This window comes from Seriola aureovittata, chromosome 12 (assembly GCF_021018895.1).
Source record: "Seriola aureovittata isolate HTS-2021-v1 ecotype China chromosome 12, ASM2101889v1, whole genome shotgun sequence".
NCBI classification, from domain to species: Eukaryota; Metazoa; Chordata; class Actinopteri; order Carangiformes; family Carangidae; genus Seriola; species Seriola aureovittata.
Genome location: NC_079375.1, coordinates 380,760 through 403,964, shown reverse-complemented (window position 1 = coordinate 403,964; position 23,205 = coordinate 380,760). Strand labels below are relative to the sequence as shown.

General features: G+C 39.4%; 1 protein-coding gene and 1 non-coding gene across 2 annotated transcripts in view; both read left to right on the top strand.

Moving 5' to 3' along the window:
• Positions 1–23,205, top strand: part of LOC130178296 (cadherin-12-like) — a 76,997-nt gene that overhangs the window by 39,580 nt on the left and 14,212 nt on the right. Inside the window, exons 6-11 of the mRNA XM_056390383.1 lie at positions 2,064–2,231; positions 2,346–2,533; positions 11,882–12,135; positions 12,632–12,768; positions 17,350–17,471; positions 17,730–17,844. Coding sequence (XP_056246358.1) covers positions 2,064–2,231; positions 2,346–2,533; positions 11,882–12,135; positions 12,632–12,768; positions 17,350–17,471; positions 17,730–17,844 — 984 coding nt within the window. The remainder of the gene's footprint in view (positions 1–2,063; positions 2,232–2,345; positions 2,534–11,881; positions 12,136–12,631; positions 12,769–17,349; positions 17,472–17,729; positions 17,845–23,205) is intronic.
• trnad-guc (transfer RNA aspartic acid (anticodon GUC)) lies at positions 2,764–2,835 on the top strand. Its single transcript has one exon. It is a non-coding gene; the product is annotated as a tRNA-Asp (tRNA).

Genomic DNA, 23,205 nt, shown 5'->3' with positions numbered 1-23,205 from the left:
AGGGACTTAATGGCCACTAACAAGGGGCCATCCACCCCATACTCCCGGAGTGGGAACACGGTCGTAAGCTTTCTCCAAATCCACAAAACACATGTGGACTGGATTGACAAACTCCCATGCTCGCTCCAGCACCCTAGCGAGGGTAAAGAGCTGGTCCACAGTTCCACGCCCAGGACGAAAACCACATTGCTCCTCCTCGATCTGAGGTTCAACTATCAACCGGACCATCTTTTCCAGTACCCTGGCATAGACCTTACTATGGAGGCTGAGGAGTGTAATTCCCCGGTAGTTGGAACACACCCTCTGGTCACCCTTCTTAAAGATGGGGACCACCACCCCGGTTTGCCACTCCAGAGGCACAGCCCCCAATGTCCACGCAATGTTGCAGAGGCGTGTCAACCAAGACAGCCCTACAACATCCAGAGCCTTGAGATACCCAGGACAGATCTCATCAACCCCCAGGGCTCTGCCACCGCGCAGTTGTTTCACTACCTCTGCGACTTCTGCCCCGGAGATTAGATCATCCATCCCCAGGTCTCTTGGCTCTGTTTCCTCCACGGAATACGTGTTGGTGGGATTGAGGAGCTCCTCAAAGTATTCCTTCCACCGTCTGACTATATCCTCAGTTGATGTCAGCAGCTCCCCGCCCCCACATTAAACAGTGTGAGCGAGTTCCCGCCTTCCTCCTCTGAGGCGCCGGACGGTTTGCCAGAACCTTTTTGGAGCCGATCGATAGTCTTCCTCCATTGTCTCACCGAACTCCTCCCACGCCCGAGATGTTGCCTCAGCAACTGCCGCGGCTGCACTTTGCTTGGCCCGCCGGTACCAGTCAGCTGATTCCGCAGACCCACAGGCCAACCACACCCTGTAGGCCTCTTTCTTCAGCCTGATGGCTTCCCCCACCCCTGGTGTCCACCAGCGGGTACGGGGGTTACCGCCACAACTGGTCCCAGCTACCCTGCGGCCGCAGCTTGCAACAGCCGCATCAACAATAGCAGAGCGGAACAAGGCCCATTCGGACTCAATGTCCGCCACCGCCCTCGGGACGCAATCGAAACTCTGCCGGAGGTGTGCGTTGAAAATCATCTTGACGGGTTCTTCCGCAAGGCTTTCCCAGCAGACCCTCACAACCCGTTTGGGCCTGCCAGGTCTGCGGGGCGTCTTCCCCCGCCATCTGATCCAACTCATCATATATATATATGTATATATATGTATATATATATGTATATATATGTATACACATATATATATGTATATATATGTATATATATGTATACACATATATATATGTATATATACATATGTGTGTGTATATGTGTGTGTATATATATATATATATATATATATATATACACACAAACTCGAGATTTTACCTATATTCTCCAGTTGCCTTGTGCCCATTGGTTGATCCTCTGGAGCTGACCCTTTGACCTTTGGTCTGGTTCTGTGTCTCTCTGGCATGCTAAAAGCATGGACTGTTTGTGGGAGAGGGGTCCTTTGTCTCTGTTTCCTATCAATTTAATAGTTTGATGGTGGAAAGAGTCATAGAGTGTTAATTGTGGGTCTGTAACTCTGCATGTCCTTACAATGAACTTCCTTAATAGCTTGTGACTGATGCCCGGCCAGTTATGTACACTACATCCCAAAGTTCCTGAACCTTTTGAAAGTACTACCCCCCGACCAGGTACCATTTTGGGATACTTCGATTACCACTACCAGCACTAAATTTAGACTCTGGTTCCTATGGTCAAAACGTGCATAGTTCCTCATAAGGTTCCATTTTACTAACTCTCTAGGTGGAAAGGCTTTTGTAGAAGAGGTGAGAGCCAAATAAAATTACAAGGTGGTGACGTTTCAGTCATGTGTCCATGGTGTACTTCGTTTATACTTGTATTTATTCAAAAGTCAAAAAAGTTTTGTTAATTAGTGAAGATTATTGTGCTGAACAAAACATTGCAGCACTGTATAGGATAGAAATCTGGGGATTAAACTTAATTACATAAAAAACATGACATGGGTTACAGAATAGTTCATTTCTAATTTTCTAATTTTCCCCACACCAGGAGTGATCAGGACAGCATTGGCCAACATGGATCGAGAGGTGAAAGAGGAGTACCAGGTTCTTCTCCAAGCCAAGGACATGGGAGGTCAGCTGGGGGGGCTGGCCTCCACCACCACCATCAATATTACCCTCAGTGACGTGAACGACAACCCACCGCGCTTTGCTAAGAGTAAGAACATCTCAACAGTGATGTTTGGATGGATTAATGAATTGTTGATTGGTTTGTCTGTTAAGATGGATGTTTTTTTCCTAAATTGTACGTTGCCTTTCTTCATTCTTTCAGGTATTTTCCATCTTCGAGTGCCAGAGTCTGCATCAGTTGGCTCAGCAGTGGGTCGGATTCAGGCCCGCGATTTGGATACTGGTAGCAATGCAGAGGTGGATTATGCCATTGTTCCAGGCGATGAGGGCAACATGTTTGACATCATCTCTAATGGCCACAGTCAAGAGGGAATCGTAGTCTTAAAAAAGGTAAACACACTCATTATCAGCTGCACATACACTCATTACAGCAGTGGTAAGATATTATGAGTGAAACTCAACACATCATGCACATTTTTTAAATTAAAGTTTCCAATAGATGGGAAGGATTAGGCTCGTTTAAATCAAAAATCCTTTAGATGTATGTGACATATACGGTGACACCCATGGGTACTGGTGGGAACACCAAGTATGTCCCAGAGCTGTAAGGGAAGCAACAGTCCTCGTTAGTATAGTGGACAGTATCTCCGCCTGTCACGCGGAAGACCGGGGTTCGATTCCCCGACGGGGAGAATTTCTTTGTTTTCTGCTAAACAGCTGAATCTTCACCGCAAAGCAAAGCTCAGGTAATGCAACAGCATCCAGCATGCTGTTGCTGTCCAACAGACGCTTTGCCTTGGAGAGACTGCCACCTTCCCCTGTGTCAGAAATAACACAGTAAGACTGTTGGTAGTTGTTACCTTCATGAGGAGGGGGAGGTGTGCAACCTGTTACCTGCAATTTAACATCACAGTATGGTTGCTCCTTCTTGATCCATTCCATTGTTATGCCTCTGCGCCGGCAAAAACAAGGGTCAAAGGTATTAAGTTTTAGGGTTGTCTGTTCTTCAGAGGTCAAAGGTCAAGGTCATGGTGAACTCAAATAACACAATTTTGGCCTTGTGAACACAATATCTCCGGTACTCCTCAAAGGAATACTTTTAATTCAGATTGGTTGATTTGTATCTGTATTCTGATTGGTTAGTTGGTTTGTAGCTGTATTCTTATAGGTTGGTTTTTAGCTGCATTCTGATTGGTTGCCTTGTAGCTGAAATTTAATTGGTTGATTTACAACCATATTCTTATTGTTTCGTTTGTAGCTGTATTCTGATTAGCTGATTTGTTGTTGTATTCTGATTGGTTGATTTGTAGCCATATTCTGATTGGTTGGTTGAATTATAGCTGTATTCTGATTGGTTAGTTGGGTTGTAGTGGTATTGTATTGGTTGGTTTGTAGCCATATTCTGATTGGTAGATTTATAGCTACATTCTGATTGGTTGGTTTGTAGCTCTTTTCTGATTGACTGATTGACTTTATCGTCCAACTCAGTGGAAATTTATCTTCTGCCAAAGGAGGTAAAATAAAAATACGTATAATCCACATAAGAAGACATGCCATTAAAAAAATGTAACATGTACAACATACAATTGTGCAAATGAGCAGGTAACAGCAGATACGTTAAATAGGTAAATAAATAAATAAAAGAAACAGAGAGCAAACCTTATAAAATAAGAAACCAGTGTTCTCAGATACAGTCATTTTGTGTTAGGTGCCTGCATGGCATAGGGAATAAAAAACTTCTTGTATATGTTCCGGCTGGCCCTTGGTAGGTAGGTATTCAGAATTTAATAATAATAATAATACATTTTATTTAAAGGCGCCTTTCTTGGCACTCAAGGACACCATACACAGTTACACAAATTGAGATTAAAAACACATTAAGAAGAAGCAACAATAAAAATGAAATATAAAAATAAAAAGAATACAAAAGTGACAGAGCAATTGGCATCAGATGGAAAAGGCAGTTTTAAACAGATGTGTTTTGAGTTGGGATTTGAAATGGGGGAATGAATGGATATTTCTGAGTTGGGGTAGTAGTAGATTCCAGAGACGGGGAGCAGAGCAGCTGAATGCTCTACTCCCCATGGTGGTGAGACGGGCGGAGGGGACAGACAGGTGTGTGGAGGAAGAGGATCTGAGGGAGCGGGAACATGGAGGAGGTCGGACAGATATGGGGGGGCGAGGTTGTGGATGGCCTTAAATGTTAATAGAAGGACTTTGAAATGAATATGGAACTGAACCGGAGGCCAGTGGAGCTGTTGGAGGACAAGAGTGATGTGGTGGATGGAGGGGGTACGAGTAATGATACGGGCAGCTGTGTTCTGGACCAATTGAAGTTTATGGAGAGATTTAAGAGGGAGGCCGAAGAGGAGAGAGTTACAGTAATCCAGGCGGGAAGTGACGAGGCTGTGGACAAGGATGGCGGCAGTGTGGGGGGTGAGGGAGGGGCGGAGGCGATTAATGTTTCGTAGGTGGAAGTAGGCAGACCGGGTAATGTTACTGATGTGGGATTGAAAGGATGGTGTGCTGTCAAGGATGACACCCAGACTCTTAACCTGGGGGGAGGGTGAAATGGAGGAGTTATCAATAGTGAGAAATTTAGGTGTAATCTGTTTTTATCCATTATGTCTTTGGGTCCATCTGACCATCCATCTGTCCCATTCTCATGAACACGATATCTCAGTAATGCTTTGGGGGAATTTCTTCTAATTTGGTACAAACATTCCTTTGATCTCAAGGTTTAAGTAATTACAGTTTGGTGGTCAGGGGTTAAAGTTCATGGGCATGTGACCTCACAAAACATGTTTTTGGCCTTGTGAACACAATATGTGAGTGATGTCTTGGGGGTATTTCTTCAAATTTGGCACAAACGTTCACCTGGACTCAAAGATAAACTGGTTACATTTTGGTGGTTAAAGGTTATAATCATGGTGACATCACAAAACATGATTTTAGTCATAACTCAAGAATTCATGTAGCAATTATGACTAATAATTAATAATGTTATGACTCTGGATAAACAGGGATGTAACCGGAAAAAAATGACAGAGGCATACAACCATGGTATTACTTATAGTTCTGCTCATGTTTTTTAATTAACAATTACTGTCAGCACCTATAACTTTATATAAAGATGCACAATGTGTCTCCACTTCCTCCCACTGTCCAAAATTGAAGCCAAAATATCCTGGAGATGAGTGCTTCCCTCTAGTGCAATGAAGATTGCTTAAATGATGCGCTGGTGGCAGCGAGTCCTCATAGCTCATAGTTTTTTTGCAGTATATTTTTTGTTGATTGACATCTTTATTACTCGTTGTTGTTTCGTCTGATGATGAAGAAAATAATGTACATGAAGGAAGAACTCCTGTCTTTAAAGTGTACCAAATATGGAATTAAACATCCCATACCTGCTGAGCTGAAGAAGCTGTACCAAGGAGATTGTCAGGCCACATTTTCTCTCTCTCTCTCTCTCTCTCTGTATTGTCAAGTGTTCAAAATCACATTCTTCATTCTTGCAACAGCATTTTTCGTGTGAACTGCTGTCAGTGATCTAAGCGTCGGAGGAATGTGCTGATCTGGTTTTGATCGCAAACATTCTACCTCTAAACCTTCCCTTGAACCAAGCTATTAGACCAGATAATGCCTTTGACACACAAAGGCTTTACACACACACACTCTCATGCACACAGTTTTCATTTTGCAGAGTCAGCCATTGGGTTCTCCTGATGATGTGTGATACATATCGAGGAGGAGGAATATGGAGAGAAAAGAAAGAAGTCATACGTTTTTTATACTGTCCTAGATTTATTTTATTTTGATACGATATCCAGTCAGTTGCAGTGAAAAAGTCTTGCATTTCTTTTACTTAACATGAACTTCGTTATATGACACTTGCTCGTAGTGGCGCACGGCATTCAGTTTCACTTATTTTAACGCCTCATAAAGGTTTTAACAGGAAAGAAGATCACAGAGAATAGCTCCTCCAAAAGGAGTGATCTAAGGACTCAGAAAAACTTGAACTGTTAACTGCTCCATCTAGACAGATACCACCTCATATGACAATCACATACATACACACAGAGAAGCACACACCGGAACACACAGCAGAAATGTCATACCACATCAAGCAGAGGCTTTTATTTTAGACTATCCTCTAAATCAGAGCAGACAGGACAGCCATTTTCTGAGCAAGAAACCTGCCCAGCTATGTCTCTTATTTTAGAAATGAGATAGCCCATTCATCCATGGTTTTCAGCACCAACATTTAGTCTTCTCTCATTGGTTAGGTTTGCTTACATTGCCTATTGATCTCTGCAGATTTTTCAAAGTATTGATACGACTTGTCTTCAAATATTCAGAAGTATTAGTTGAGTAGACGTTAGGGTTGTCACGATACCAAATTTCTGTTTCGATACCGATACCAATATGTATTTCGATACTTTTCGATACTTTTTGTAAAAAATATTTCATTATATTATGTATTGCCTTAATGGGTTATTTAAATATTTAAAGAATGTCATTTAATTTTTAAAAATATATTTTTGAATGTATTTATTAACCATGGACATGTTTTAGCTCTCTGTTTGCAGGCTACTGTAGGTTTACTACTGGGCTGGGAGGGGCTTTGTACTTCTTTCATTGACATTACAGTGCAGTGAACAGGTGAGCAACATTATCACCTGTCGTTCTTGACTGAAGTCTCGGAACAAGTCCGCATGGTTGTCCTTTGAATGTTTCGACAGGTTTGAAGTGTTGCCTGCTTTTGCGAGACACACTTTGTAGCATCGCTTGCACTGCGGTGCCTCTGGGTTCAGTGGCTCGCCTTTATCGTTCGGTTTGAACCCGAAATATTTCCACACCGTACTTCGGGCCCCCATTTTGACCACAAGTACGGGCTTTTCTGCAGCTGCCATCTCTATCTACTGTATTTTCTTCAACCCGCTCCGTCTGTATAAGACGCGACTTGTCGTTTCTCTCTCCTCCTCAGTCTAAACATGCGAGTCATACGTCACACTCGCTGGCCTCGCAGTGCTTAAAGAGACAGGCTCCAATTTACCAATTCATTTGCATTCAATAAAATGACTAAAAGTACCGTTTGTTTTTAAATGCTGGTATAGTACCGTTTTCAAAACTCTAGTATCGCGGTACTATACTGGTACCGGTATACCGTGCAACCCTAGTAGACGTAGATTAGTGATGTTAATGAGCTTGTTGATTGGGTTTGCAGTTGCTCTCTGCTGTCCTGTGTTCACCATTTTACAGCAGACATGATAGCAAATCAGTTTCATATATATTTTCATTGTCATTGTCGCTAATTGTGTTAGAGTGCAGACTGAGTGTTGGTCTGTTTGTTGATACTCAGTGTTTGTCATTGAGAATTGTCCAAACAACAGAACAGATTCAAAGGCTGAATAATAGTCCTGCTGTCACACATTTCCTGCAGACAGTAAGAGTTGAGTAATCTCAGTCTCACCTTTGAGCTTTTAACAGCTTTCCCACTTCATTCACTGTAATGTCTTGTGTACACAGATGTACAAATTATGTGGATTATTGTGAGAATTTGTCAATAAAAACTTACTTCTAATGCACATTTTTCAATAAAATGATTTAATAGGCAGATATCATACCTGTTGAATCTATGTATACAGTATATAGACAAGGATGTGAATAATTTGCTGAAGGAAATTTATTATTTATGATATTTCTGATGTGATTATATTTCATATCATGTGGTACCATTTCAAACTGATTAAGATTCCTAAATGGAATTCCACATTCAGGGCTCCAGACTAGCTTTTCCTGGTTACGCTAGTTTGGTGCACATGATTTGGTAGCCCCTTTTTTAAATCTAACCTATTTCTTCATGAAGGAGGCTCTGAGGCTTCCTCTTCTTCAATTATGTTAAACAAAAATGTAAAATTATATCACTAGATTTCAGTAATGATGTACAATAACATTCATGATTTTTGTAAAGGCATACTAACTTAAAAAGCTGTTATTGAATCATGAGAAAGAGGGACAGACACACAGCATTGTGTGCCATAGGAACTCACCCACACACCACCAGCTGAAAGTTTTATTAGAGAATAAATATAAGCATTGTTTCGTGAGTCTAACATGTTTGGATGAGTCTTCTCCAAGTTAGAATTATAACTGTCCCTCATTTAGTAAAAACATTAGGGATGACAGTGTTTTGGAACAGAGCATATTCAGGATACATCAGAGTACTTTACATGAAGGCACCTTGTTAGCTCACCTGGTAGAGCACATACCATTAACGCTAATCCAGCAGCCTGGGTTTTAATCCAGCAAGGATTTCTCCCCTAACTTTTCTGTCTCTCTCTACGGTGGCCCTGAGAGCTCAAACCCGGGCCACTGTGGTTATGATTATGCCTTCATGCCCCATCTCCCACTGACACACCTACACTTGTGTCCTCTGGAAACACTTCCTTTGTGTTCTAGGACTGAATTCTCACAGTGTTTGTTGTGAGTTTTTTTGCAGCGCATGTGTTGTCAAATTGATGAAGATGCTTTCTGAATTTAAAGCAGGTTTGTGTATTTACATGTGTTGTGAGTTTTTGCAGCGTTTTAGTCTTTGCATGTGTTTTCTGCAGTTTGTTGAGCTCTCGGAGCCATTGTATCTCTCTCAGTATCACATATTATAACAAAGGCCAGAAATGCCCAAACAAATAACTAATGATAAGGATTCTGGTTTATGATGTACTAGTGTTAGACACAGGACTAATCACATGTAGATTGTTTATCCCTCTAAAAAATGCTGATTCAATGAAAAGCAATAAATCATCCTTTAGGTCTCAGTTTGAAACTTCTGCTGTGCATTTAATTCTTTTAAAATGTATAAACCATAGACTATAAACTAAAAAAATTCCCTGAGAAATTTTGAATATGCCTGCTGCTTGGTGTGTGTACTTCACTCCTGACGTTTCAATCTGTACAAAGGACGTTACTTTCAGTTTCATGCATGTCATAGACATAGAAGACTTGTCCTGACAGTGAACTGGCCACAATAATGGTTTTTAACCAAAACTGCCCTCACATCTATAGAAAGACATGTACACACACGCAAAGAACCACACATCAACATGCACACACAAGTACACACAAATACATCGTGTTGGTTTACCTTAGAGTTGCTCTCATACCTGAGTTAAAAGGCTAAGAATGAATTAGTTTAATTAGCCAATCAGAATCAGCTTTGCCCATTTCTGCCACGTCATACCTGCTCCTGAATTTGTATTGCAGTCAATGGGAAAGGTGGAGGGTACTCCCATTACTTCCTCAAAAACCGTTAAAGATATCAGAATGAGACCAAAACTGGGTGATACAGGATAAATATATCTCTACATTTTCGATATAAAAATAGTCAATGAAGGTTGGAAATTGTGGGATTTTTAAAAAGAGTTGTCTATCTTTTTTTGAGGAAACTTTTCAGGGATGATCGTTAGACTTCGCAGTTAGCTCCGGTTAGCTAGTGGAGCTGTGCCTAAAGTAAGACAGCAGACATCGCTGAAGATGTAATAAACATCCAAATCTTCTACACTGAAGTTACAACAAAACCACACTGAGCGAGCGAGAAAGAGGGTGAGAGAGAGAACATAGTGCTAACTGCTAAGCTAAAGTAACTAGCAGATCTGAACAGCATGTAAATAACTGCTGAGTTAGTGAAAGTAGCTAAAAGGAGCAGAGAACGGCGTCACTAGTATTAGTTAAAAGACATCAGTAAAAGTAAATCACTGTGTAAAAATGTTCTCAGATAAATTAATGAAAAAAGTCAGTTCAAATGTTTCTGAGTAAACATGTTACTGCGTGACATTTGAAAATGGGGAGGGAGGGGTAAAACATGTTATAGGGTGATAATAATAATATATGATGAAACTATAAGATTAAAGAACTTCTTTAGGTTACCAGATATATCAGTTCCCAGGTGATAACAGCAATGAAATCAACCAATTAATTGTAGTTATGCATTTTGGAGCCTGAGCATACACCTGATAATTACTAATATACTCATATACTCAGATGGCATTTTTTGGGGTTATTATTTAGTTGTTGATTCAATTGATCACTATGGAGGATGTAGTGTATATCAGATTATACAGAGATGTGTCTGTTATTTAGCCTACCTTCAGTGATAAAACATTATGAAGGGTGAAGGGTGGGGATGGTGATGGTGGTGGTGGTGGTGTGTGTGTGTGCAAGTGTGTATTGCAGTCTATGGGAGAGCTACTATGATGGCTGAACAGTTTGATCTCAAAGCTCAGAGTGAATTCATTATGTCTGCTGCTGTATTTACTGTTGAACTGTAATCTTTCTCTCTATAAGCACTAATTTGTAAACAGCTTTCTGTCTGTGTGTGTGTGTGTGTGTGTGTGTGTGTGTGTGTGTGTGTGTCTGTGTGTGTGTGTGTGTGTGTGTGTGTGTGTGTGTGTGTGTGTGTGTGTGTGTGTGTGTGTGTGTGTGTGTGTGTCTGTGTGTGTGTCAGTGTGTCTGTTTTATAAACATCACAGAGATCAAAGAGTCTTAACGAGCTGGTTCGAACACCTGTGTGTAGCTGGAAGACACAGAGCTGACTCAGATCTGGGTGTGACTCTCTAACCCGGACTGTGGCCAGATCAAGATCTTTGTGCACTGCATATCTGGCTTTGGTGTTTCTAAAGCCAAAACAGGAGCACAGGAGCGAGTTACAGAAAAATGTCACTTTTTCTCGGGAAATCAGCTCCTGAATTTGTATTGTAATCGATGGGAGAGGTGAAGGTGAAGGTACTCCCATCGCTTCGAGGCTCATGTTTAAATTCTATAAGTCTCTGTGCTAAGGTAGACACATTCTATGAAACAGGACAATTTTTCTAGTACTGAGGAAGCCATGATGTGTGAAGACTGTGTGGTCTTGAAGACATATTAAACAGGTTTCTTTCGGAGGAGTTCTAGAGCTTCTGCCACTCTAGTTATGATGTCATCCACTCTAGCTCTGAACATTTTGTGCAATACACACCTATTATAAATCTGAAATGGTCTAAAAATGACAGAAAACGTAAACTGTGGTTTTGTGTAAACTGTAATAGTTGTCAAAATACCAATTTAACCCAAAAGAGTCTCAAGTCTCGTGACCCGTTTAACATTTCAACCATTTTTCTACATTGAAGTATGACGCAGCAGTAGAGCTCCAAAGTTGGTCCTTTTCAAGACGTCTCCCCATTCATTCTCTATCAGAATTTTTTCACCTTTTATCGTCATTTACGTCGCCATGGTTACTCGAATCACTTAGAAAAGTCATAGCATACAATTCCCAATCGAGCCACACTCATTGATATATACAGTAAATATTGGCTTGTTTTTTTCAAATTTCGATACGGAAGATGAATAAGACGAGTAAGTATGCAGAATAATAAAATATGCCTTCAATGCTATTGCATTGCAGGCACATAATAATAATAATATTTATATTGAAAGAATAAAATGACTAGCTCTCATACCATACCAAGATTTTTTTTTCTCATACAAAAAGTGGGGTTGTTTTCATTTTGGTGGACAAGACATTCATGTTCTTACCGCATTTGCCTGAGATGTAACAAAATAATGTAAGAAAATTATGTTACTTTTTTTTCAAGTACACTATACAGCCCTTATATGGTTATGAAAATACCAGTCTGAGTTATTTTACGATTCTGATTCTATATTTCCACGTCTCTCTATTACTTCATTCTTGTGTTTCTGCAGACCCTTGACTATGAATCCAAAAAGTCATACACTTTCAAGGTGCAGGCATCCAACACACAGCTGGACCCCCATTTCCTCCACCTGGGTCCCTTCAAGGACTCAGCAACAGTAAAGGTGAATGTCCTCGACATGGAGGAGCCTCCTGTCTTCACCAAGACCTCCTATTATATGGATATGTATGAGGACACTTCTCCAGGAACCATCATTGGCTCAGTGACAGCTCACGACCTGGATGCCAGCAGCAGCGCTGTCAGGTAACACGCTCTTCATTAGCTTGTGTTTTGAACAATATTAACAGCACCCAGTACTGCATGTAGCCACTGTCAAAGTACAGAAGAGAACTCAAACATTTTTTGATTCAGATTTGGTATAAATATTTAACCTTGTTTATTCCTATCCTAGCTTTTACCTTTCAGTGTGTAGCGCAGCATTGAGTCTCCTGCTGGCTGCTGCGTAGCGCAGCATTGTTGATTCCTCGTCATTTTCATGATATATTTATACATATTTTACATATTTATATGCTGCATGCGTCATCAAAATGGCGAGGAATCAACAATGCTGCGCTACGCAGCAACCGGCGGGAGGGGCAATGTTGCGTTACGCTGCGCAGCATCCGGTATAAATGGGTTAATGGGTTTTCTTTATTGTGACCCTTGTGAGAGTATCTCTATGAGCCCTTTTGATGACAGATCACCCAGTTCACCACTTGAACTTGTTACCCTCTCATGAGGACTGGTCTTGTCTCTGCAGGTATTCACTGGAATGGCACACAGAGTCTGACAGCTGTTTTGACATTGACACTGTTGAGGGAACCATCTCCACTAATGAATACGTGGACAGAGAGACAGCTGTTCAGCACAATATTACTGCAGTGGCAACCAAAGTCAGTAAGTATTTCACAACAACGTCCTGCATTCAGAACAAGCATACAAAAACAATAGTATCATTTTTGATTCTCTTGTTTCAGACCCTCTATATAAAGCGACAAACTGTCCAAAGACAATCACATCACCAGATACAAAGGTCAATCAGTTCATCTGTCAAAATAACTACCTCATCACCAATGATCAAAGAACAACCATGAAACAAGAGAAATCAACACCAAACAGAATAATTATCTCTACATTTCAAGACTGACTGGGTTTCACACAACATATGTCCAAACAGGGTGCATACATACACACATACACAGTGCTACACTCAAAGAACCACCACATATTCAATTACACACAGGCTCAAAAGCTTCAGCACAAGGGCTATTTGAACAAATGCAAAATGTCATTAACCAGAAAGCACATCTGATCCAGACAGTTGTATACAGGCTGTCACCTCATATATGAAAGCATCTGAAAATGCTACATCCCCATGGGGTTTGAAATTTTTACTTTAAGTATTACAAATCTAACTGGAAACAAATGAACAGCCTGACAGTGAAATAGTTGCTGGATGATTGCACATGTTTTTGAGAGCGATGAGTCAAACACTCCTACCACTGGTACATAAAGTGAAAGTGAAAGAGTAACCCTAACCCTTATTTTATAGATGTTTTTTAACTGATCATATTTACTTGACATAGTCACACCCGACAAACATGTCACAGTCTTCTTCACAGGATTCTGAACATTATCAATTACTTTTCATTCTCATTGGAGTAAAGATAATTTTGTAGGCCATTTTATTACTTTATTCGATAGAGACTGACAGGAAATGCAGCAAGAGAGCAAGAGAATGACATGCAGCAAATGCTCTGGCCAGTCGGGAATCAAAAAAAGGGACTTGCTGCTCAGGGCATTTGAGCCCATGGGGTGCGCACCTGCCTTCAGCACTCAGGTCATCCAAGATCATTTTGTTTTAACCTACAGCCACGTGTCACCTCAGTTCACTATCTTTTGTATGTAATTCTGGTTTATAAATGATAAAAGGCGCAAAGCAACATCATTGAAATTGTAGGTTTAGAAGCAGCTGTATCTCAGCAAGTAGAGCAGATTGTCCACTAATTATTTGGCAGTTTGGCAATCTGATCCCTGCTCATGTGTCCTTGAGCAAGGCATTGAATCCCAATGATTAGGCCAGTAACTTGTATGCCTTTTAAAAAGCTATCAAGGAGCACTTGTCAAAAGAAACATAAGAAGATCCCAACAGCTTCCCTTAATCTGAGATGGGTCAGATCCTCCTACCCAATGTGCTTAATGAGATTTGTGGGCAGACTCAAGATTACATGAATGCTCATTTAGTATTATCCAGATAAAATATCCAGGTACAGACTGAATATTAATACCAGATGGAAACACAGTCTAAAACTTAAGCAAACTAAAGCTTTGGATATCATATATCATACATTAGCAGATACATTTTACCCAACTGTCATATAAATGCTAAAATTCAAATTTCAAGTTTTCAATTTTTTCTGAGCATGTTTTCATCCATGTTTGCTTAAAAGCAAATGGATTATTGAAAGTTGATTCTTGAACTTGGAAACATCAGTTGAGAAAACATTCTGACCATATGATCCATTGACCAGCTTATCTGGAGCTTCTCATCATACAACATTACCTTTGTCAACAGATGAAATGTTTTGTAGTTTTGTAGTAAACCAATGTCAAATTGTGCACTGTACAACTTTGAATGAAAGTTATGGTATACATTATTAGAACATATAAAGACAAACCATTGTGATAATTTAAATTCTTGAGGGATGCATGGCCTATTTTAGTTAGACTCCAGTTCAATATGATTGTGCCTCTCTTTCCCCTTGTTTTCTCTACGTTTGATTGGAATGCAGCTGCAGCTGTTTTAACTGTGGTGGAAACTAAATTAAGTACATTTGAGCAAGCAGCTTAACTCATTCACACTGTGTATGCACCATTTGATTTCCTCCTGTAAGCTTCTTGAGGAGGCAATGGGCTCCCAAGAATCTGACAACCGTCTTTATTAGCAGAGCAACCATGTAAATCCTCCGACTGTCACATTCAGCTGTAGACAGAAAAACAAGATCATGTTAAAGAAAGGGTGATCCAAAATGATTGGACAAAGGAGATGTGGAGATGACAGTAATCACACAGACACACACATTCACAGTCAGTCACACACACACACACACACACACACACACACACACACACACACACACACACACACACACCTGGGGACCATGTAAAGTCTGATTCCATCTAGTGGCCAAAAACTGATGTGACGACTGGGATCACCAGTACAGAGCACAGCAGCAGCATTAATATTAATATGTCATGTTAGACTAGGAACAGCCATTGTTTCTGTAAATCATATTTTATGGTGAATGTAAAAGCTATTGAAACATACATTATTTTGGACATATCTGAAACCAGTTTTAGTAAAAATTTGTGTTTTACTAGTACAGGTTTTTGTGTAATACAATAAGCTATCGTCAACCAATTAATAAACCCTGAGTGATATTTAATTCGTGATTAAAGTATTCCCAGTTTTGTGCAGACTAATGTGCTCACATTAACAGAGGGATGTTATAGAGAGGTCCTTTTCGTCAGTAACAGCACAGGCAGGGATGACAAATGCAGATCAGAAGACTGACAGTAAAGTTACATTAATTAATAGATGAAACTGAGGCCTGTGCTATGAAGCAAGTTCAACATACTCAGGATATCTCTCCTATGCTGGCTATCCTGATAACCTGTACTAAGACGCTGATTATCAACTGGCTCAGTTAACCCTGGGTTTAATTGTCCAGCTACGAGCTCGTTCGTGTGAAAGAGGCAGAGTTGTTAATTCCAAGTACTTAATACGATATAAGACAGTGACAGTGATATCTGCAGATAAATTTGGTTGTAGTGATGGCATAAAGTAATATGATCATATGACTAGAATAAAAAATAAATAATAGTAATGATTTCCAATTACTAAAGTCAGACTAAGGATATACTGTAAATAAAAACATGAATTATCATTAAGTTTCTCAATGAGTATTTTTGTCTTTTATCTAATGATGAACAAACTATTATGAACATGAGATGCAGATAAAACAGTTAAAGTCATCATGAGACTCTTTCTGCTGCAGAAACGAGAGAAAGAAAGGAGGGGAGAAGTAGTTGATGTCTGATGAGTCAGTCTGACTGAAATGTTCATTTATAATCAGGGAAATATTGAACAGTGTGTGGATCATTGTTGGTTCCATAAAATAAAAATTATTAATATTATAGGACTGCAGTTTTAACACTAAAGTCACAAAACCAAAAGCTATTTGATTTAGTTGCATTCGGAGCAGATTTACCGATTGAAATTGTGTCGCTTAAACCTCTTCAACGTTCTGATAATGGACATCCTTTAACTATTGAATCTAGCTTGTCATCCATTAATTAATTTCATTACTGATTTGTTTCTTGTATAAAGAGAAGCTCTGCTGACATCACCTCAAGATCCAACAGCAGCTCTCAGTTGTTCTGTTCTTTTACAAGCTGACTCCTCTCTTTGAGTGAATGTGCACATCTGGTTCCTAAATGTTTTAATCTGATGAACACACACCCACACAGTCATTATGGAGGAAATTAATTAAGTAATACCTGTGGCTGTTGTCTTCCAAACTTAGCTCTGAATGTTGTTTATTTAGTCATGGGTGTTTAATAATAAAAAAGTAATAATAATAATAATAATAATAATAAAAAGTAATAATGATAATAATAATAACTAGAAAATCAATTATTCAGGGATGGCAGTTAGAGTGCGCAGTTAGCTCCAGTTAGTGAGTGGAGCTGTGTCTAAAGTAAGACAGCAGACATGTAAATGTAATAAACATATAAGAATAAACATTACAATCCTCTACACTGAAGTAACAGCAACACACCACCGAGTGAGCGAGAAAGAGGAAGAGAGAGAGAGCATAGTGCTAACCGCTAAGCTAAATTAACTAGCAGATCTGAACAGCATGTAAATAACTGCTGAGTTAGTGAAAGTAGCTAAAAGGAGCAGAGAGGTCTGAGTGCTGGAGCAGAACTAGTGTTAGTTAACATGTACAGCAGGTAGTTAGACACTGTGATGAAGAAAACAGCAACATTGACTGTGTTCAGACAGAGCAGCAATTAACTCTACCAGTAACAGAAACTGACTGGAGATGCGACACTAAATTGACGTCAGCACGTCAACACGTGAAGGGTGTCAATACTATTAGTGAAAAGACATCAGTAGAAGTAAATCACTGTGTAAAAATGTTCTCAGATAAAAGAACAAATTAAGAAATGTTTCTGAGTAAATGTGTTACTGCGTTACATTTGAAAATGGGGAGAGAGGGGTTAAACATGTTATAGGGTAATAATAATACTATATGATAAAACCATAAAATTAAAGAACATCTTTAGGTTACCAGATATATCAGTTCCCAGCAACATGATTTTGTTGCTGTGAGAACAGCATTGCAGGCACATAATAATTAGGCTGTGTCAGTGAGTTTATAATCATATATTACTTCATGTTGACCCTTACAGACAACCCTTTGCTGTCCATCAAAGTGTCAGTGACGGTTAACATCCTGGATGTGAACGAGTTCCCTCCTGAGCTGGCTGTTCCCTCTGATACCTTCGTCTGTGAAAACTCCAGAGTTGGACAGGTAATTTGATCTATCTGTTTGACAGGATCCGTCCATTGTATCTAACCGAAACAGTGTGGAACATATCTGAACGATTTTATTTGTTAGATATTTACCCAGGGAATTTGCTTGATTGTAACTACATGCACCTCTGGATTAGAGGGAGGGGATAAGGTTGCTGTTTCATTTTCCTTCCTAATATTTTACCTGTGAGCCAACCGACTTTTCTCTCTGGGGTTCCCTGGTTCACTGTTCTCTCTCTATTGGCTCCCTGACCAGGTGATCCAGATAGTCACTGCTGTTGACAAGGACCTTCCTCCTGTTGGCCAGAAGTTCTTCTTCAAGACACCCAAGGAGCTCCGCAACAGAAACTTCACTGTTCGAGATTTTGGAAGTAAGTTAAAAGAGTTGTTGGGTCTGAGCTCTACCTCATGAGCTGGACACCAAATATGTTGGATTTCGGTTGTCTATCAATTTATTGGCTATCATAAATTAAAAATATATATTAATATTAAAGATATTAATATTAAATATATTTAATAATATTGAATAATATTTAATAATATTTAATGATGAATTAAAGTCCTCAGGGCACCAGCCTTAACTAATAGGCAAAATAGCCAATATGGTTTTAGTCTCAATTTATTACCATTAATCTGGAACTCCGATTACAATTAGCTTACTAGCTATAACCAAATTACCAAATCAACAGTAAGTTAAAGTTGAAGGATTGGAATTCTACAAAGTAGAGGTTGGCAATATTCACGCTTGTGCAACATTAAACACTCCAGTAGTTATACTTAAAGGCATTTATTTACAATGGAGCAGAGTAAAACACAATGTTCAATCTAGTATACAGGTGTGTGTATGTGTGTGTGTAGGGGTATGTGTGTGTGTTTGTGGGGACACAAACAAAGGCAAGATAGCCAATTCAAAGTGATCACCGTGACCACATGACCTGAACAAAGAAGACTACACAAGATAGCGGTAAACAAAGAAACTACTCAAAATGGCCGCTGAGACCACCTGGTGTGTGTGAGAGGGAAGGTGTGAGTTTCTTTGTTAGCCTAGCTCATGTAATCTAAAGGTACCAGGTTAGAGGGAGGAGGTTAGCTTCATGCAAGTTCTAGAACTGAGACGTACTGCTGTGTGTGTGAACATACGAGTAACTGATTAACTGTATGACTGACCACAACCTAAGCAAACATTACAACAAGACAAGACATCAACTCTCAGTTAATCCGAAGCAGGTCGCTGCTGTTGAGGAGAAGAGTGTTTGCAGGCTGCTGTGAGCAGGCCGGCGAGAGAGCTGGTTTCTCAGGTAGCAGAGCTGACCTGGGCTGGGGCCTTGTTGCCCTTTGCAGAGCCGGGAGCAGAGAGCAGGAGCTGCTCTCCAGAGCAAACCAAGAAGAGAAGAGAGAGAAGAGGGACAAGAGATCTGGTTTTGTTTGGTGACACCCTAGGGGTCACATGCTGACCCACACTGGCTGGCCAGTGAGGTCCGTAGGGGGGGGTTGGGGGGTGGTCCCCAGGTGTGAACAGTGGGCAACTGTGGGGTGTGAGTTCCTTTGTCCACTGGAGCAAAGAAGCATCTGGTCTCTTGAATGATGATTCCCAACAGAGTAAAAAGGAAGATTGTTACAATTTACAATCTTACTACTTTATTTCATTAGTAAAGTGCTTTAAAGTGGTGATGATGTTTTATAATAGCAAGTATAAAATGACAATCTGAACTAACACCTGAATCTAGAGGCTTAAGGAGCCTACCATGAACAATGACTTGTACCTGAGACATTATTTAATGTCATTCTCTATTCTGTCACCTCTCTACTGTCTGAACTGATAAAGGTATAGAAAAATAAACATATAAAATAAATAATTATAAATAATAAATAAATAATTATTTCAAAAAGAAAAGAAAAAATGAACATGATCTGTAGGAATGTGACAGGACATGAAAGTCTGAAACGCAACACAATCATCCAACTCTCACCTCTCCACATAAACGACACACTGTGTCCTGCATTAGCACTGTATGTTGGACATTTTACCACTGTGCTTCAAAGGGGTTATATTATGCATTTTCACATTTATAATTTTATTTTGGGGGTCTAGCAGAAGATATTTACATAATCTGTAATGTGTAAAACTCATTATCTTTCTCATACTGTGAATTTCTGCAGCCCCCTGATTTCAACCCCTGTCTGCACTGTAAAAAAAAACTTTTCACTTTTCACCTGTATTTCAAATTTCACATTTTAACAAAACTAACTGAAAATAAAGTATTCTTTATTGAGAAATATCACTGTGAAATACATAAAAATTGTATTACAGTCCATCTTTGCAACATTTTGGGTGCACATTCCTACCAGAACACATACAGACCTTGTAATGTCACACACCCTGGCCAGTGGCTGGAGCTGGTCTCCCTTCCCTGAGAGGAAAGCTGGCTTCTGTGTGGGGCTGCCTGGTGTCCGGTTGTGAGGCTCCCGGGACACAGAGGTCCAGTTGGAGCTCCACTGTCCCAACCTTTAGAGACAAATTATTTCAATTCTTAACCAACCAGGTTGTCAGTGATGCATCAATACAAAAACAGCACTCTACGAAAATGTAACCTGTAAATCTGTAAATAGCTAAAGCTACGATACAAACTATCTAATCTACTAATTATAAAATAACAAGTTATTTTTGTGAACAAAATCTATTAATTACAATTTGACAAGAATTCCTTGTGAAATTAAAAAGGTTCAAAATAAAATATTACCTTGTAAATCTCTAAGCATAAAAGTATAAAAGAAACTTTAGAATTTAAATTTGTAGGTCTGACAGAATATCCAGTCTAATTTAATCTGGCAAATACAGCCTTATCTTGTAAGTCTTTGTTTTTACATCTAGTATTCCCCTTATTCTAGTATAGGGTTAGGATACTTTCATTAGGGGGCAGCACAAAGGGATACAGCTTTTGCCACTCACTCTTCCCACTCATTTTGAAATGGCAGAATAAATTTTTCTCTGGTGTAATAAGTAAGTTTTTATTGGTGCAAAAAAAGGAAAGACTTTTTTTTGCTATAGAGAATTTCATCAGTCTTTTTATGATAATAATAATGACTGGAAAATTCCGGGAGAAATTTTTTATGTGCCTGCTGCGTGTACGTCACTCCTCTCATTTCAATCTGTACAAATGACGTTACTTTCATTTTCATTCATGTCTTAGAGACTTATCCTGACACTAACCTAAGTCACTGCAGTTGTCCCTTAAAAAGCCTTTTGATACTGTTACGACTGGCCAAAATAACCTCACACTGATAGTTTCAAATCCAAATTTGTCCCCACAACCATAGCGAGACATGTTTACACACATGTACATGCCCTAACAGAAATTGATCTGCAATAAAGATATACCTCTATATCCCCATATAGACGATAGCTTCTAAGATCATACTATTATGACCTACCTTACCTCAGACCTTTTGAGACTCTTATTTTAAAAGTGTCTGTGCTTCTGTGTTTGGCAGTTTCCAATTCGTGGAAATGGTGTTTGTGTGTTTCTGTCAATTTGTGTGTGTGTGTGTGTGTGTGTGTGTGTGTGTGTGTGTGTGTGTGTGTTTGTTTGTGTGTGTGTGTGTGTGTGTGTTTGTGTGTAGGGGTAGAGCTGCCCAACAGAACCTCCATTAAGTTCTTTTTACCTTGTTGTGACACTTATTTTGAAGGCGAATATCGAAAAAGTAAGATGGTGTTTGTGTGTGTCTGTCAATGTGTGTGTGTGGCTGTCTACCATAGAGGCTCCAAAATGCTTGTGTTACCAGATTGAGACACTTATACAGTTAATATCCATATGATGGTGATAGAGTTTGTGTGTCTTTCAACCTTCAAACTGCCCTTTGAAGTTGTCAGGACCGGCCAAAAGGACCTCACAATAATGGTTTTTAACCAAAATTGTCCTCACAATTATGAAAAGACATGTACACACATGCAAAGAACCACACATCAACACGCACAAACAAGTACACACAAATACACTGTGTTGATTTATCTTAGAGTTGCTGTCATACAGGAGTTAAAAGAATTTATATTTCAGTCACAGGGAGAGGTGTAGGGTACTCACATCACTTCCTCAAAAACTGTAAAAGATATCAGAATGAGACCAAAACTGGGTGATACAGGACAAAAAAAAATCTCTACATTTTTGATATAAAAATTGTCAATGAAGGTTGGAAATTATGGGATTTAAAAGAGCTTGTCTGGCTTTTTTAAGCAAAATTTTCAGAGATGGCAGTTAGAGTGCACAGTTGACTCTAGTTAGCAAGTGGAGCTGTGCCTGAAGACAGCAGACATCACTGAAGATGTAATAAATATCACAATCCTCACTGTGTAAAAATGTTCTCAGATAAACGAACAAAGTAAGTCAGTTAAAATGTTTTTGAATAAACTTGTTATTGTGTTACATTTGAAAATGGGGAGAGAGGGGTAAAACATGTTATAGGGTGATAATAATAATATATAATAAAATGATAAAATGAAAGAACATCTTTAGGTTACCAGATATATCATGGGAATTTTTTCGCCTTCCATCGCCATTTATGTAGCTATGGTTACACACATCACTTTTACGTCACGGTTTTAAAGGAGTTGAACATCATCTCCATTAACTTACTTATTGTATAAATTGCAGAAAAAGCTTATTATTTCAAAAATGATGAATAGCATCAAAAACTTGAAGGAAAGGATACATTTCCTGAAGATGCTGTGAACAGTTTTCTGTATCTGTGTGTGTGTGTGTGTGTGTGTGTGTGTGTGTGTGTGTATATGTATGTGTGTGTGTGTGTGTGTGTGTGTGTGTGTGTGTGTGTGTGTGTCAGAAAAGATCCATTCTCCCTTTGTTGGACAGAGATGTAACCTGACAGGGTAGAGACCATTAAGGCAACTTGGTCCTGTTACGCACCCACAAACACACACACGCATACGCTTCAATTCCCCACACTTGCTGCAGGCCTGTGTGTCTGACTCTATCACGCATGAAGCTGACTGTTAAGGTGCAACATACAAAAATGTAACAATGCTTGTTGGTTAGGTGTTGCAGGGGAAAACAGGAAATGTGAGGGGAGTATTTATTAAAGCAACAGAGACAGACCGGGAAGGGACTGGATATAAGAGAAAATCTTAAATAGCGACAAGTGTTTCCTTTTTGTTCTGACACAGCGTTGTGGTCTCGAACACACTATACATTCCCACTATTAATATTCAAATCTTTATATTTTAATCATATTATTATTCTTACTTCTTCCACCTTTCTACGGTCTCTAACTACTCCTTCTTACTTTTTCATACAAAAACCATTCAACTATCAAAACGTTCAGATTGTTCTGTATATTATTGGATGTATACAACCTTTTTCTACTATTCACAATTTTTTTAAATATTACGCTTTTTCTGCAATTTTTGTGCCATTCAAATGAATGGAGAGAATGTTCAAATCCTTGAAAGCTTCAGCCTCTTTGAGCTTCAACTGCTTCAGCATACTTTCAGCTACAGACTTCATTCAAACCTTAAAATGTTCACAAGACATTCAGCTATTAAACTTGTATTCAGCTTTTTCGTATATTGTACAGTTTTTGAATTATCAAAGATTTAGTTTCATGCTTTTTTCAGATAATTTTTTAATTTATAATGGGTGTGTATTGCAAGGATTGTTCAGGGCTCGAGTGGATGACATCATCACTAGAGTGGGAGAAGCTCTAAAAATTGTCAGAACTGA